The sequence below is a fragment of the Salvelinus fontinalis genome, chromosome 22 (genome assembly GCF_029448725.1).
Source record: "Salvelinus fontinalis isolate EN_2023a chromosome 22, ASM2944872v1, whole genome shotgun sequence".
In the NCBI taxonomy this organism is placed as follows: Eukaryota; Metazoa; Chordata; class Actinopteri; order Salmoniformes; family Salmonidae; genus Salvelinus; species Salvelinus fontinalis.
The window spans coordinates 6,398,651-6,410,695 of NC_074686.1; the positions used below are offsets into that span (position 1 = coordinate 6,398,651).

General features: G+C 40.8%; 1 protein-coding gene across 5 annotated transcripts; it reads right to left on the reverse strand.

Annotated features, from left to right (window-relative positions):
* Window positions 1–1,252: 1,252 nt before the first annotated feature.
* Window positions 1,253–11,456, reverse strand: LOC129819635 (protein phosphatase 1 regulatory subunit 36). Of its 5 annotated transcripts, none has more exons than XM_055876049.1 (14): window positions 11,351–11,456; window positions 10,146–10,409; window positions 9,950–9,994; window positions 9,798–9,844; window positions 8,745–8,809; window positions 8,472–8,558; window positions 8,152–8,282; window positions 6,692–6,761; window positions 5,426–5,524; window positions 5,132–5,272; window positions 4,826–4,868; window positions 4,093–4,319; window positions 3,177–3,371; window positions 1,253–1,572 (listed from the first exon to the last, which is right to left on the reverse strand). In XM_055876049.1, the coding sequence occupies exons 4-14, from the start codon at window positions 9,831–9,833 to the stop codon at window positions 1,314–1,316; spliced, it is 1,353 nt and encodes a 450-aa protein (XP_055732024.1). In that variant the 5' UTR covers window positions 9,834–9,844; window positions 9,950–9,994; window positions 10,146–10,409; window positions 11,351–11,456; the 3' UTR covers window positions 1,253–1,313. The 5 variants fall into 5 exon arrangements, with proteins under 5 accessions (XP_055732024.1, XP_055732027.1, XP_055732025.1 ...); XM_055876051.1 differs by lacking the exon at window positions 9,798–9,844 and adding an exon at window positions 9,041–9,757 and having other exon boundaries at window positions 1,254–1,572; XM_055876052.1 differs by lacking the exon at window positions 9,798–9,844.
* Window positions 11,457–12,045: the final 589 nt, after the last annotated feature.

A 12,045-nucleotide genomic window follows, 5' to 3' on the forward strand; every position in this document is an offset into this window, starting at 1 on the left:
CAACCTATGGCAAAATGTGTAGAATTGCAGAAAATGTGATGTAAAACTGCTACATTTTCTCTACACCCCATGTGAAAATTTGAAGAAATGCATGGAATTTGTTATGAAATTGGTAAATCTTCTGTTTGGCCCATGGCAAAATGTGTATAATTGCAGCAAACTTGCTTTAAAATGCAACATTTTTTTCTACGCCCCATGGTCAAATTTGTACAACTGCAGGAAATGAACTTTAAAACTTGATGTTTTTCTTACAAAATGTCTGACTACTAAACAATTATTGATTTAGAACCACAGAGAGTTATCACAAGTGGCAAAAAAAAACAGGAGAGGCCTCTGCTAACGTAATTCCACCACCATTTCAACTTCAAAATCATCAAATCACCAATCATTTAATAGAGTAGCAACTTAAAGATACCAAAAACAATTTAGTCCAATCAACATAAGCTAAATAACATGTGGCTGTCCATAGTCCTGATTGTGTGTGTGTGGTGTGTGTGTGTGCGCAAGTAGAAAAAACAATGATTTACCTTACTTGTAGAGGAACGCCAATGCAATCCTCCTCTCTGTCATACAGTAGGCTACACACTTTTAGTTTTTGTTGTCCTAGACTAGGCTACATGGCTAAAAGGCTTGCCAGCTAGCCTAACTTAATTTCAAGGGCAATGATGAGCCAGCTATTTAACGTTAGCCTACTACATCTAGCAACATGTTGAACTTCCACCCCCTCAGACCAGGGGCACAATGTATGCATTGATGGTTGGATCAGAATCACAGTTATAATCACTGGCTGGTACACAAAGTCCACAAATACAAATCCTTATCTCCGTCCAATTTTTCCTAATCTCCATCCGAGCTAATTTATAAAAGACAACGACACAACGAGATGCAACAACGCACCTTTCTTTGTCAATGCTTTTGAAGCAATGTGATTGGTGTGAAGTCAAATCCAAACTAGCTTCCATTGACACTTTTTTTGGTGCACCAGGACCATTCACAATTGAGCTCGCTCAGTTTAGCTCAATGCTGATGGGTTATTCTTTTATTTAAACATTATCAAGGGAGGCAAAATGCTTGCTAGCTTCCCTTGCTATTAAACTCAATGCTACGGGCAGCAACAATGGCATACTTTTTTGGACAGATAGCATCAGATAGATGGGCTACATATACTGAGACAGAGGGGCGCCGTTTCGCTCGATCGGATGCTTTCTCTGGTGAGATACATTCAGCCACATGCAAAGAGAGACTAAAGATACATCATTTTATGTTTTTGTTCTTTTTTTATTGGTCAAATTTTGGGGGACGCGCACATACTCTCACTCTGTGTCTGAGGACACTCCCTCTGTGGTGGCCCGTGAGATGACTGTATTGGCGCGGCTGAGGCTGCCGCGTTGGTCCACTGCTGATGCGACAGGTCTCTGAGCCATGAAGGTGTTCTTACTGCTTTGAACATGGACGCCGGAGTCTTCATCATCGTCATCCTCATCATCCTCCTCCTCGTCTTCGTTGTTGGCTCCCTGGGGCATAAGGGTGGTGCAGCTGAACTGGCTCAGAGGCTTCCCCAGAATCCCAAAGCTAGAAAAACAGATTTCAAAGTTCAAACATACACTCTTAGAAAAAAAGGTGCTATCTAGAATCTAAAAGGAGAACCCTTTGAATTTTGAATTGTTCGTTCCAGGTAGAACCCTTTTGGTTCCAGGTAGAACCCTCTTGAGTTCCATGTAGAAGCCTTTACACACAGGGTTCTACATGGAACCCAAAAGAGTTATGGTGATGGAGAGTTATGGTGTCACCTATGGTGACAGCCATTTTTTCTAAGAGTGTAGCAGACATAGTTCAGGGGTGTGGAAATACAGTGCTGTGAACGTTAACTTCATGTACAAGAGATATTCATACATTTTTGACGGACAATTAAAGTTCAATAGAATGTTTGTAGTGTATATTATCAATCTCTTACACATATAGTGTGTTATTTTCATTCAACCTTCTGATATACTTTGTATCACTCAAAATGTCATGCTTCTGCCTCTAACCCTATGAAACTCTTTTCCACCTTCTCCTCCCTCCTTAATCCTCCTCGGTTCTTGGCCCTCTTCTCTTCCCTCTAAACACCAAGTCACTCGGCTCCGTCATATCCTCACATGTTCTCTCCTATCATTGCTATGCAGATGACACAAAACTACTTTTCTTCTTCCCCCCTTCGACACTCAGGTGGCGACACGCATCTCTGCGTGCCTGGCAGATATCTCAGCTTTGATGTCGGCCCACCACCTCAAGCTCACCCTCATCCAGATGGAGCTGCTCTTCCTCCCGGGGAAGGCCTGCCTGCTCAAAGACCTCTTCATCACGGTTGACAACTCCACAGTGTCGCCTTCCCAGAGTGCAAAGAACCTTGGCGGGACCCTGTTGTTCTCTGCAAACATCAAAGCAGTGATGCAGGTTCATGCTCTACAACATCCGTAGAGTACGAGCCTACCTCACACAGGAATCGGTGCAGGTCCTAATCCAGACACTTGTCATCTCCCGTCTGGACTACTGCAACACGCTGTTGGCTGGGCTCCCAGCTTGTGCCATCAAATCACTGCAACTTATCCAGAAAGCTGCAGCCTGCCTGGTTTTCAACCTTCCCAAGTTTGCCCATGTCACCCCGCTCCTCCGCACACTCCACTGGCTTCCAGTCGAAACTCGCATCCACTTCAAGACCATGGTACTTGCCTACGGTGCAGAGAGAGGAACCCCCCCCCCCCCCCCCCCCCCACCTTCAGGCTATGCTCAAACCCTACACCCCAACCTGAGCACTCCGTTCTGCCACCTCTGGTCTCTTGGTTCTCCCACCCCTCCGGGAGGGCAGCTCCCGCTCAGCCCAGTCCAAGTCATTCTCTGTCCTGGCACCTTCCCCCTAAAGCTAGGACAGCAGAGTGTACTTACTATGCCTGTGATATGTGGTTGTCTCACCTCGCTATCTTAAGAATGCACTAACTGTAAGTCACTCTGGAGAAGAGTGTCTGCTAAATGACTAAAATGTAAATGTAAAATGTATATAGCAAACATATTCCTTCCCTAGCCTGGTCCCGGACCTTACTAACAGTTGGTGTGACAATGACCATAGGAGTTGGCAAGACAGCACATACAGATCTGGGACGGAGCTATTCCCTCCCTGTGCTGTGACTGTTAGCTACCTGACAGAGGCCAGCTGCTCTTTGAGCTCCTCCATCAGAGTCTCTGGGTTACACAGCTTGGCCTGGCTCGGCTTCCTGGGTCTGTAGCGACGGAACAGATGAGGAGCCTCCTCCCGCGGATATGGCAGCAGGGACACCATGACCGGGGAGCGCTGGGTCACAATCTTACTCAAGGCCGGACGACGCTGGGACTTCCTGGGGTCAAAGGTTAAAGGTCAAAGGACGAGAAGCAGAAGACTGAGGACCAATTCCAAGCTGGCGCCTATTCCCTAGGGCCTAGGCACTAGATATGCATTGATTTAGATTTGGGCATTAGAGAGAAGAGTCATTAGGTGCAATCCTACAGTGGAAGGACAAAATCTCACAAGTCATACTCTAGAATTTCCTTAAGCCGGGAGAAAATGAATGAAAGTAAAATACCAGAGCATGTCATTCTAATACATAATATTATAAATATATATACAGCTATACTATTAATCATCAAATATGTAGACAACAGCTGTGAAAATATCAACAAAATAAACTCCCCACATATGATTCATTTGGTTCTATTTAGGGAGTGCAGACTTCAAGACCAACTTGGCCTAGACCTGACAGCATAAGAGCAATAGACCTGAAACCGCTTACAGAACTGTCAGTCATCTGTCAGATGTTGGGAGCTGACATAAAACGGCCTGTCACTCTTATCTGACAAGTCATGAATCTGTCTCAGTCAATCCTATGGTCTTGGAGCTAGATAGACAGCATTCAAGCAGAGATGGCTTTGCAGCCTAAACCATGTTGTTCTTTACTGCAACATATCATGTCAGTCAGTCACTTGAGCTAGTAGAAACTATTGTCCGGAAAAACATTTTTAAAAATGACTCAAAATGGGAGCTGATAGATAGCAACACACCACCCCAGCCTTCCCCCACACCTTTGCTCTGGGGCGTTGTGGCTCTGTGTGTGCACTTTGGACTCAGTCTGTCCCTCTTTGGTGGAGGTGTCCTGGGCCAGGGTGTCCTCTGTGGCATCTATCCTGGTCCTGAGGGCGGGGTTGAAGGTGTCAGAACGCAGCAGGCGCCCCACCTCCTCCTGTATGCCCCTCAGGTCCTTCCTACTGAACGTCACCCACGCCACGTAGCAGAAGAAGCTGTACAGACACTGGTGTAGATAGGACAGATCACAGAGATGAGATGCTACAGTTGCATTTGATGTCGGTCATTTGTTAATATCTAATGCTGATGGCTCCATCCTCTGGAGATAATAATAATAATAATAATAATAATAATAATAATAATAATAATAATAATGTTTAGGCCTGTTCATTCATTTAATCATTCATTTATTCATCCAGCCATTCAGGCAGTCAGCCAGCCAGCACGCCAGTAATTAATTCAAGGTGCTAAAGCTGCGTCTGGGTCTGTGACACATCATCATTCTTTTTTCCCAAAATACATTTACAAACGTCAAAAAAGCTATTCTGGTACTAGATGCAGGCACACAGGGTGCTGAGTTACCCTAGAATAACCCTGTTACACTATACCACCACCTCTGGTTAAACAGTACAGTAAACAGTGTCAAAGCAGTAGCCTCTGTTGGGTGAACATCTCCTCTGGAATACACAGTCGCAAAAGTCAAATCACAGTTCTGTGGTGTTCGGTACTAACCTCATACAACCGCCTGTCTTTGTAGGTCAGTGACACACGGCTCCTGTAGAAACAAAGCACTTAAGGTGATAGTTTAACGCAGCAAGTGAAATGTTTTGTGCATGGAGATTAGGCCGCTACTCACAATTTCTGGATGTATTAGATGTTGTGTATAATCTATGTATATTATTCTGAATATAGGCTTAACTGTCAATCGCTTTGGATCTAAGGTATCTGCTTAATAACCAAATTTGTATCTATTCCCTTGACTCTTGTCACTTCCCCTCCTTGCCCCTGCAGAGCCAAAATGGAGGCGAGATGACTGACCTGCCACAGGCCATGTGGTGCTGCTGGGACAGGCCCAGGCCCAGGACCAGGCTGGAGTAGCAGAAGGCCAGCTGCTTCTGGGCCAGCTCCACCTTAGCAAGGGTCTCCGCCATCACCTGCTTCTCTGTGATACTCTGCTCACTGACACAAATCAATACATTATAGAGAGGCAAAGTCATGAGAAACATCAATATATGCAAATTAAGAGTATCAAGTCTATATAAAATGGTAATTATTGTAAACACACACATACATACACACAAACACACACGGCACAATGAGTATGGTACTGACGCCATGAGAGGCTTGGGCTTCTTCTCTAGAGACTTCCTCTCAAAGTAACAGGACAGGTAGAGCAGGAGGGCAGCCAGGAACGCATCCAGCTCTCTGCTCCTAAACACACACAGGGCAATGTCAAAGAGCAATCATAAAGCCTAAGCAATATACACTCCCGTTCAAAAGTTTGGGGTCACTTAGAAATATCCTTGTTTTGGAAAGAAAAGCACATTTTTTTATCCATTAAAATAACATCAAATTGATCAGAAATACAGTGTAGACATTGTTAATTTTGTAAATTACTATTGAAGCTGGAAACGGCTGTTTTTTTATGGAATATCTACATAGGCGTTCAGAGGCCCATTATCAGCAACCATCACTCCTGTGTTCAAATGGCACGTTGTGTTAGCTAATCCAAGTTTATAATTTTAAAAGGCTAATTGATCATTAGAAAACCCTTTTTCAATTATGTTAGCACAGCTGAAAACTGTTGTCCTGATTAAATAAGAAAGAAAACTGGCCTTCTTTAGACTAGTTGAGAATCTGGAACATCAGCATTTGTGGGTTCGATTACAGGTTCAAAATGGCCAGAAACAAATGATTTTCTTCTGAAACTCCTCGTCTATTCTTGTTCTGAGAAATGAAGGCTATTCCATGCGAGAAATTGCCAAGAAACTGAAGATCTCGTACAATGCTGTGTAATACTCCCTTCACAGAACTGTCTGGGAGGCCCCGGTGCACAACTGAGCAAGAGAACAAGTACATTAGTGTCTAGTTTAAGAAACAGATGCCTCACAAGTCCTCAACTGCCAGCTTCATTAAATAGTACCCGCAATACAACAATCTCAAAATGATTTTCTAATGATCAATTAGCCTTTTAAAATTATAAACTTGGATAAGCTAACACAACGTGCCATTGGAACACAGGAATGATGGTTGCTGATAATGGGCCTCTGTACGCCTATGTAGATATTCCATTAAGAAATCAGCCGTTTCCAGCTACAATAGTCAGTTACAACATTAACAATGTCTACACTGTATTTCTGATCAATTTGATGTTATTTTAATGGACAAAAAAAATTGTTTTTCTTTCAAAAACAAGGACATTTCTAAGTGACCCCAAACTTTTGAACGGTAGTGTACATAAATGGATGTAGCATGGATTGAAAACATAGCCGTAAAGAGAGGTTAGTGTGTGTGTGAGAGGGATTGAGAGAAAGAGGCAGACAGACGGACAGACAAGAGAGAGAAGGCAGATATACTGTGCAGTGGGTGCTTCCTTACTTCAACACAGACAGGAAGCAAAGTGGAATGGGGAGTGCATCATTCTCCTGCAGCAAACTGAGTGCCACCTCTGCAACACAGACAGACATACATACAGTGGCTTCAGAAAGTATTCATACCTCTTGACTAATTCCATAATGACAAAGTGAAAACATAATTTTAGAAATGTCTGCAAATTTATTGAAAATGAAATACAGAAATACCTATTTCACAGTATTCACACCCGAGTCAATACTTTTTAGAATCACCTTTGGCCGCGATTACAGCTGTAGATATGGCCTTATGTTTTAGGTTGTTGTCTTGCTGAAAGGTGAATTCATCTCCCAGTGTCTGGTGGAAAGCAAACTGAACCAGGTTTTCGTCTAGGATTTTGCCATTGCTTAGCACCATTCTTATCCTAAAAAACATCCCAGTCCTTATTAACGATTACAAGTATACCCATAACATGATGCAGCCAACACTATGCTAGAAAGTATGGAGAGTAGTAGTCAGTAATGTGTTGTAATGGATTTACCCCAAACATACCACTTTGTATTCAGGACAAAAAGTGAATTGCTTTGTCACATTTTTTGCAGTATTACTTTAGTGCCTTGTTGCAAAAAAGATGCATGTTTTGGAATATTTTTATTCTGTACAGGCTTCCTTCTTTTATTTAAAAAAAACAACAACATATTTCCACTTTGATTCTATTTGTGTAAACCAGTGACAAAAAAATATTCTCAATTCAATCCATTTTAAATTCAGGTTGTAACACAAAACAATGTGGAAAAAGTCAAGAGGTGTGAATACTTTCTGACGGCAAACTCCTAGAGCATAACCTGGTTCAGTCTGCTTTCCAGCAGATACTGGGAGACAAATTCACCTTTCAGCAGGACAATAACCAAAAACACAAGGCCAAATATACACTGGAGTTGCTTACCAAGATGACATTGAATGTTTCTGAGTGGCCTAGTTACAGTTACGACTTAAATCGACTTAAAAAATGGTTGTCTAGCAATGATCAACAACCAACTTAACAGACATTGAAGAATTTAAAAAATAATAATGTGCAAATAGTGTACAATTCAGGTGTGCAAAGCTCTTAGAGACTTACCCAGAAAGACTCACAGATGTAATCACTGCCAAAGGTGATGCTAACATATATTGAATCAGGGGTGTGAATATAAATGAGATATTTCTGTATTTAATTTTCAATAAATGTGCAAACATTTATAAAAACATGTTTTCACCTTGTCATTGTGGAGTATTGTGTGTAAATGGGTGAGAGGGAAAAAAATATTTCATCCATTTTGAATTCAGGCTGTAACACAACAAAATGTGGAGTAAGTCAAGGACTATGAATACTTTCTGAAGGCACTGTACATACTGTACATACAAACAGACAGACAGACAGACAAAGACCATATATTCAACTAATCTATAACATAGATCGGTATTGTGTATGACTGACCAACACCTACGTTTCACATCCTCAATGGTCACATAGTCCCTCTGACCCCGTTTTACTGAGGACTTGTAGGCATTGAGTTGAGCAGGACCCACAGTCTTCCTGCTGCTTTGTCCCCCCCTCTTGGCCGATGACTGTGTTTGCCTACAAATAATAGACAAAAGTATTTGTTGAAAGAGTTCAGAACACAGTAATGCCCTTAATTATGTGTCAATCAAGGATACATATCACTTGTAATATAATACATGCTCTATCTATTAATATCATTGCTAGTTGAACAGCATGGATAGGAAAAGTGCTGTTGGCTTAGGCTAGAAATGAACAGCTAGCTACCTCTCTGGACGCTTGCTGGCAAGATCTTGAAAATTGACAGGTTTAGTCTTTTTTCTCTTTTCTTTTACCTCCACAGATGTATTAAAACTGAAAATAAAAGGACGAGAAAATAGTTAAATACTTATCAACAGGTGCATACTCAATGATAAGTTAATTAGATAATAAAATACATCGATATACACCCGCAAATAATAGTGCGAAAACGTTTGCACAAAAATAGGTTCAGAAAGTATTTAAACATTTGCTACTGCTATAGCTGCCCATTAACGTTACCTGGTGAACTCAAGGGCTTGGGTTTCATCATTCCAGTTCCATCGCCCAGGTGGAGGTATGCTGATCTGTCATATGAAATAGCCATTGTCATTACATTAAAATGAATCACTGACACGTCATTATTGCAGCAGGTGTTCACTTGTTAAAATGTTGCACTCGAGCTCTCTCAGGCAGCTGCTACATCTGTATCTTGTTTGTTGTTCTATTTGTGGCACATCGTACAATTGCTACATTGTGACATTCACTAAAACTCAACGGCAACATTGGGCCACCCTTGTCGCATTTAACAAACGTACCGTTTCCTTTTGTGGTTTCGGCATTTCTCCTTTCTGAAATTGAGCTTATTTTCGTCCCTGATACCCTCGCTATGTTTACTAAAAATGTAGGTCTAGTATCTAGGCAACAGCCAATCGGGTCTATGTGACAGCACGTGAAAAGAGAGAAGCGCATAATCCAATGCAGTACCTTGGTGTGGCTAATCGGATGTTTGCAATGAGGTAGCCTATGCATTTCAAGACCGTTCAGAATCAGTATAACAATTACTATGGAGTATCTAATGTATCTAAAGTTTATAAAAGTTCCTTGCCTTCACTGTAGAGAAATGTTTTCAATAAGACAAAATATCTATGATACAAATATGATACAAACTAACAATAAAAAGCAAAGGCAATATGTCTGCAATTTTATATTAAAATGAAATTCAGTTCATTTTCCATATGAAAGAATTGACTTGGCATATTTCGACATTAGGTAATTTCCAAACTGTCAACAAAGCTAATAACAATACATCAAATACAATAACAGAACACCAAATATCCTGACAATCATTTTCAATGCACTATGTCTCTCAGATATCGCTCCCTGTAGTCTCAGAGAAGCCCATTAAATCAGGTTTGAGGCCTTTGGTGTGAGGAGATGAACTCTCTCTATGAAGACATCCAAGCCCCATTCCTTATCCTTAACCTCTGGGAGAGCATTTGAAGACTGTATAAGCTTAGTACCACAACTCCTCCCTGGAATACATGAAAAGAAAATACCATAAAACTACCTTACCACAATTCTCTCGTACGATATCTTCTTATATTCCATTCAATTGGTTTCTATGTTAAATATCAAATTCAGTTCAATGACAGATATTTAAAAAAGTCAGTAAGCATAATAAAGGTATTATCAATGACAAATGTAATTGTATTAATAAAACTCACTGAGAAGTCTGTTAACTTCCTCATCAGTCACATAAAATGGAGAACCTATAGGGAGGTGTTAAAGAATGATAATGGAATGTTAATGACATACATGCATACTGTACTGTTTGTTTGAATCAATATGTTACACTTGCATGAATCTAGAATGAATGGAAGACAAACAGAATTTCCGCTGTTATTTCAGGAAACATCGTACCTTTGAACAATACAGGATTGTATTAAAAAAAGTGTCCAAGTGGTATCGGCAGTCCTTGTCTATTAACGACATGATCAGTGCCGCATACCTGTAGCATAGAGTGAACAACAGACAGAATTTATAATCTGTCAAAACAATCTGTGCTTTCTTGTTGAATCACAGAGGGAAGTCCAGCTCATGTGGTCATGCTTTTCTCTGTCCCGTGGGTTGATGGCCACCAAGGAGCCTCTGTCCAAAATCCCTCCAAACTCACCCTCAATGGCACTGTTAAAAAGCAAACATTCATAGATTTAGAAAACTTGAAGGTCACTCTTTAACAGGTAGCCTAGTGGTTAGAGCGTTGGACTAGTAACTGAAAGGTTGCAAGATCGAATCCCTGAGCTGACAAGGTAAAAATCTGTCATACTGCCCCTGAACAAGGCAGTTAACCCTCTGTTCCTAGGCTGTCATTGAAAATAAGAATTTGGTCTTAACTGACTTGCCTAGTTAAATAAAGGTAAACATTTTATTTTAGGAAATGGGTTACTGTTCAAATAATCTTTAGCTGGAGAATTTGTATAGGTCACACTGGTACAAGGATATCTTTCCATCTGAGCTCTGAAAGAAAGGCACATTTTTTTTCAGTGAAGGCATAATCAATATGAAGTGATTACGTAGAGGGACAATCAAAATAGATTGGTCCTCAGAATGTCAACTGAAGAGCATCGTTTTCCTCATACCTCGTCTTCCTCATACCTTGCCATAAGTCGGCAAAAAAAACATAATGAAATTATTGCCGGCAGCACAGTGACAGTCATCAATGCTCTAGAAAGCATGAAATCAGCCTAACCAGTTCTGCTATAGCGAGTAAAGTGGTCAGAGTGAGGTGTTCTCTCATTTGTGTCTAGAAGTAGCTAGCAAGCTAGCCAGCTTTACCAGTCAGCTTGGGTGCTTGACTGTCGTTGTGCGCTCTGAACGCTCAGAGAGTGAAACGCTCGGAATTTACAAACAGACAATATGACAATGCTCTTAATTTACATTTACGAACGACTAGAGCGCACTCTGACCGCACCCTGGAATCGCAGTGAATTTACGAACAAACATTAATGTTGTACCACTGAAAAACGAAGTGAACACCATCTCCGTAATTTCACATATTTTAAAATCACAGTCTGTAATCCTTTAAGAACTACTTGAGATTCAGTAGTAGACAATAAGGTATTTACTTGTGCACGGGGTACTGATCTCCCCCTCCTTACTCCCATTCTCCAAGAGTCCTCACTGTCAGCCTGAGCTTCCATTCTGTAATACCTTCCACCCAATCAGACATCAAGAGAATAACAAATGGATGGAATGCCTGACCCAATCACTCTACAGAATTGAACGGAAACTTTACTGCTGATAGGCTACACTACACAAACACATACTACAGGCAGCTACAAACAAAGAATGAGTCATCCAGATTCCATTAAGCCATACAATATTATTTATTCATTCATAGTGTCTCATCAGATAGTGCATGTGTGAAGCTGGATGATAGTACTATTGACATAAGACAGGAGTAGCTGTATACATGATGAATACAAGGGTAGAGAAATATATTTAAATTCAAATGAATGTGCCTCTGCACCTGTATTGAAACATGATTTTGCCAGAAGGAAATCTTCTGAACCAGCAGGCTTAGCAACCCTGTTCATTATTCATGAACTATTGCAATATAAAATGTATACTCAATCTTTATTACAGTATATTCTACTACTGATCCATTCAGGTAAACATATTTAGAAACGGTTTTTACAATTACTTTTTCCCCTAATCAAAAACGAAATCCTGGATCAGTTATATTAATTGAGTCTGGAAATGTGTGACTTTTAAAGTTTACTAATGAGTAAAGGATTTGAGTTTATTAATTTAAAAAATG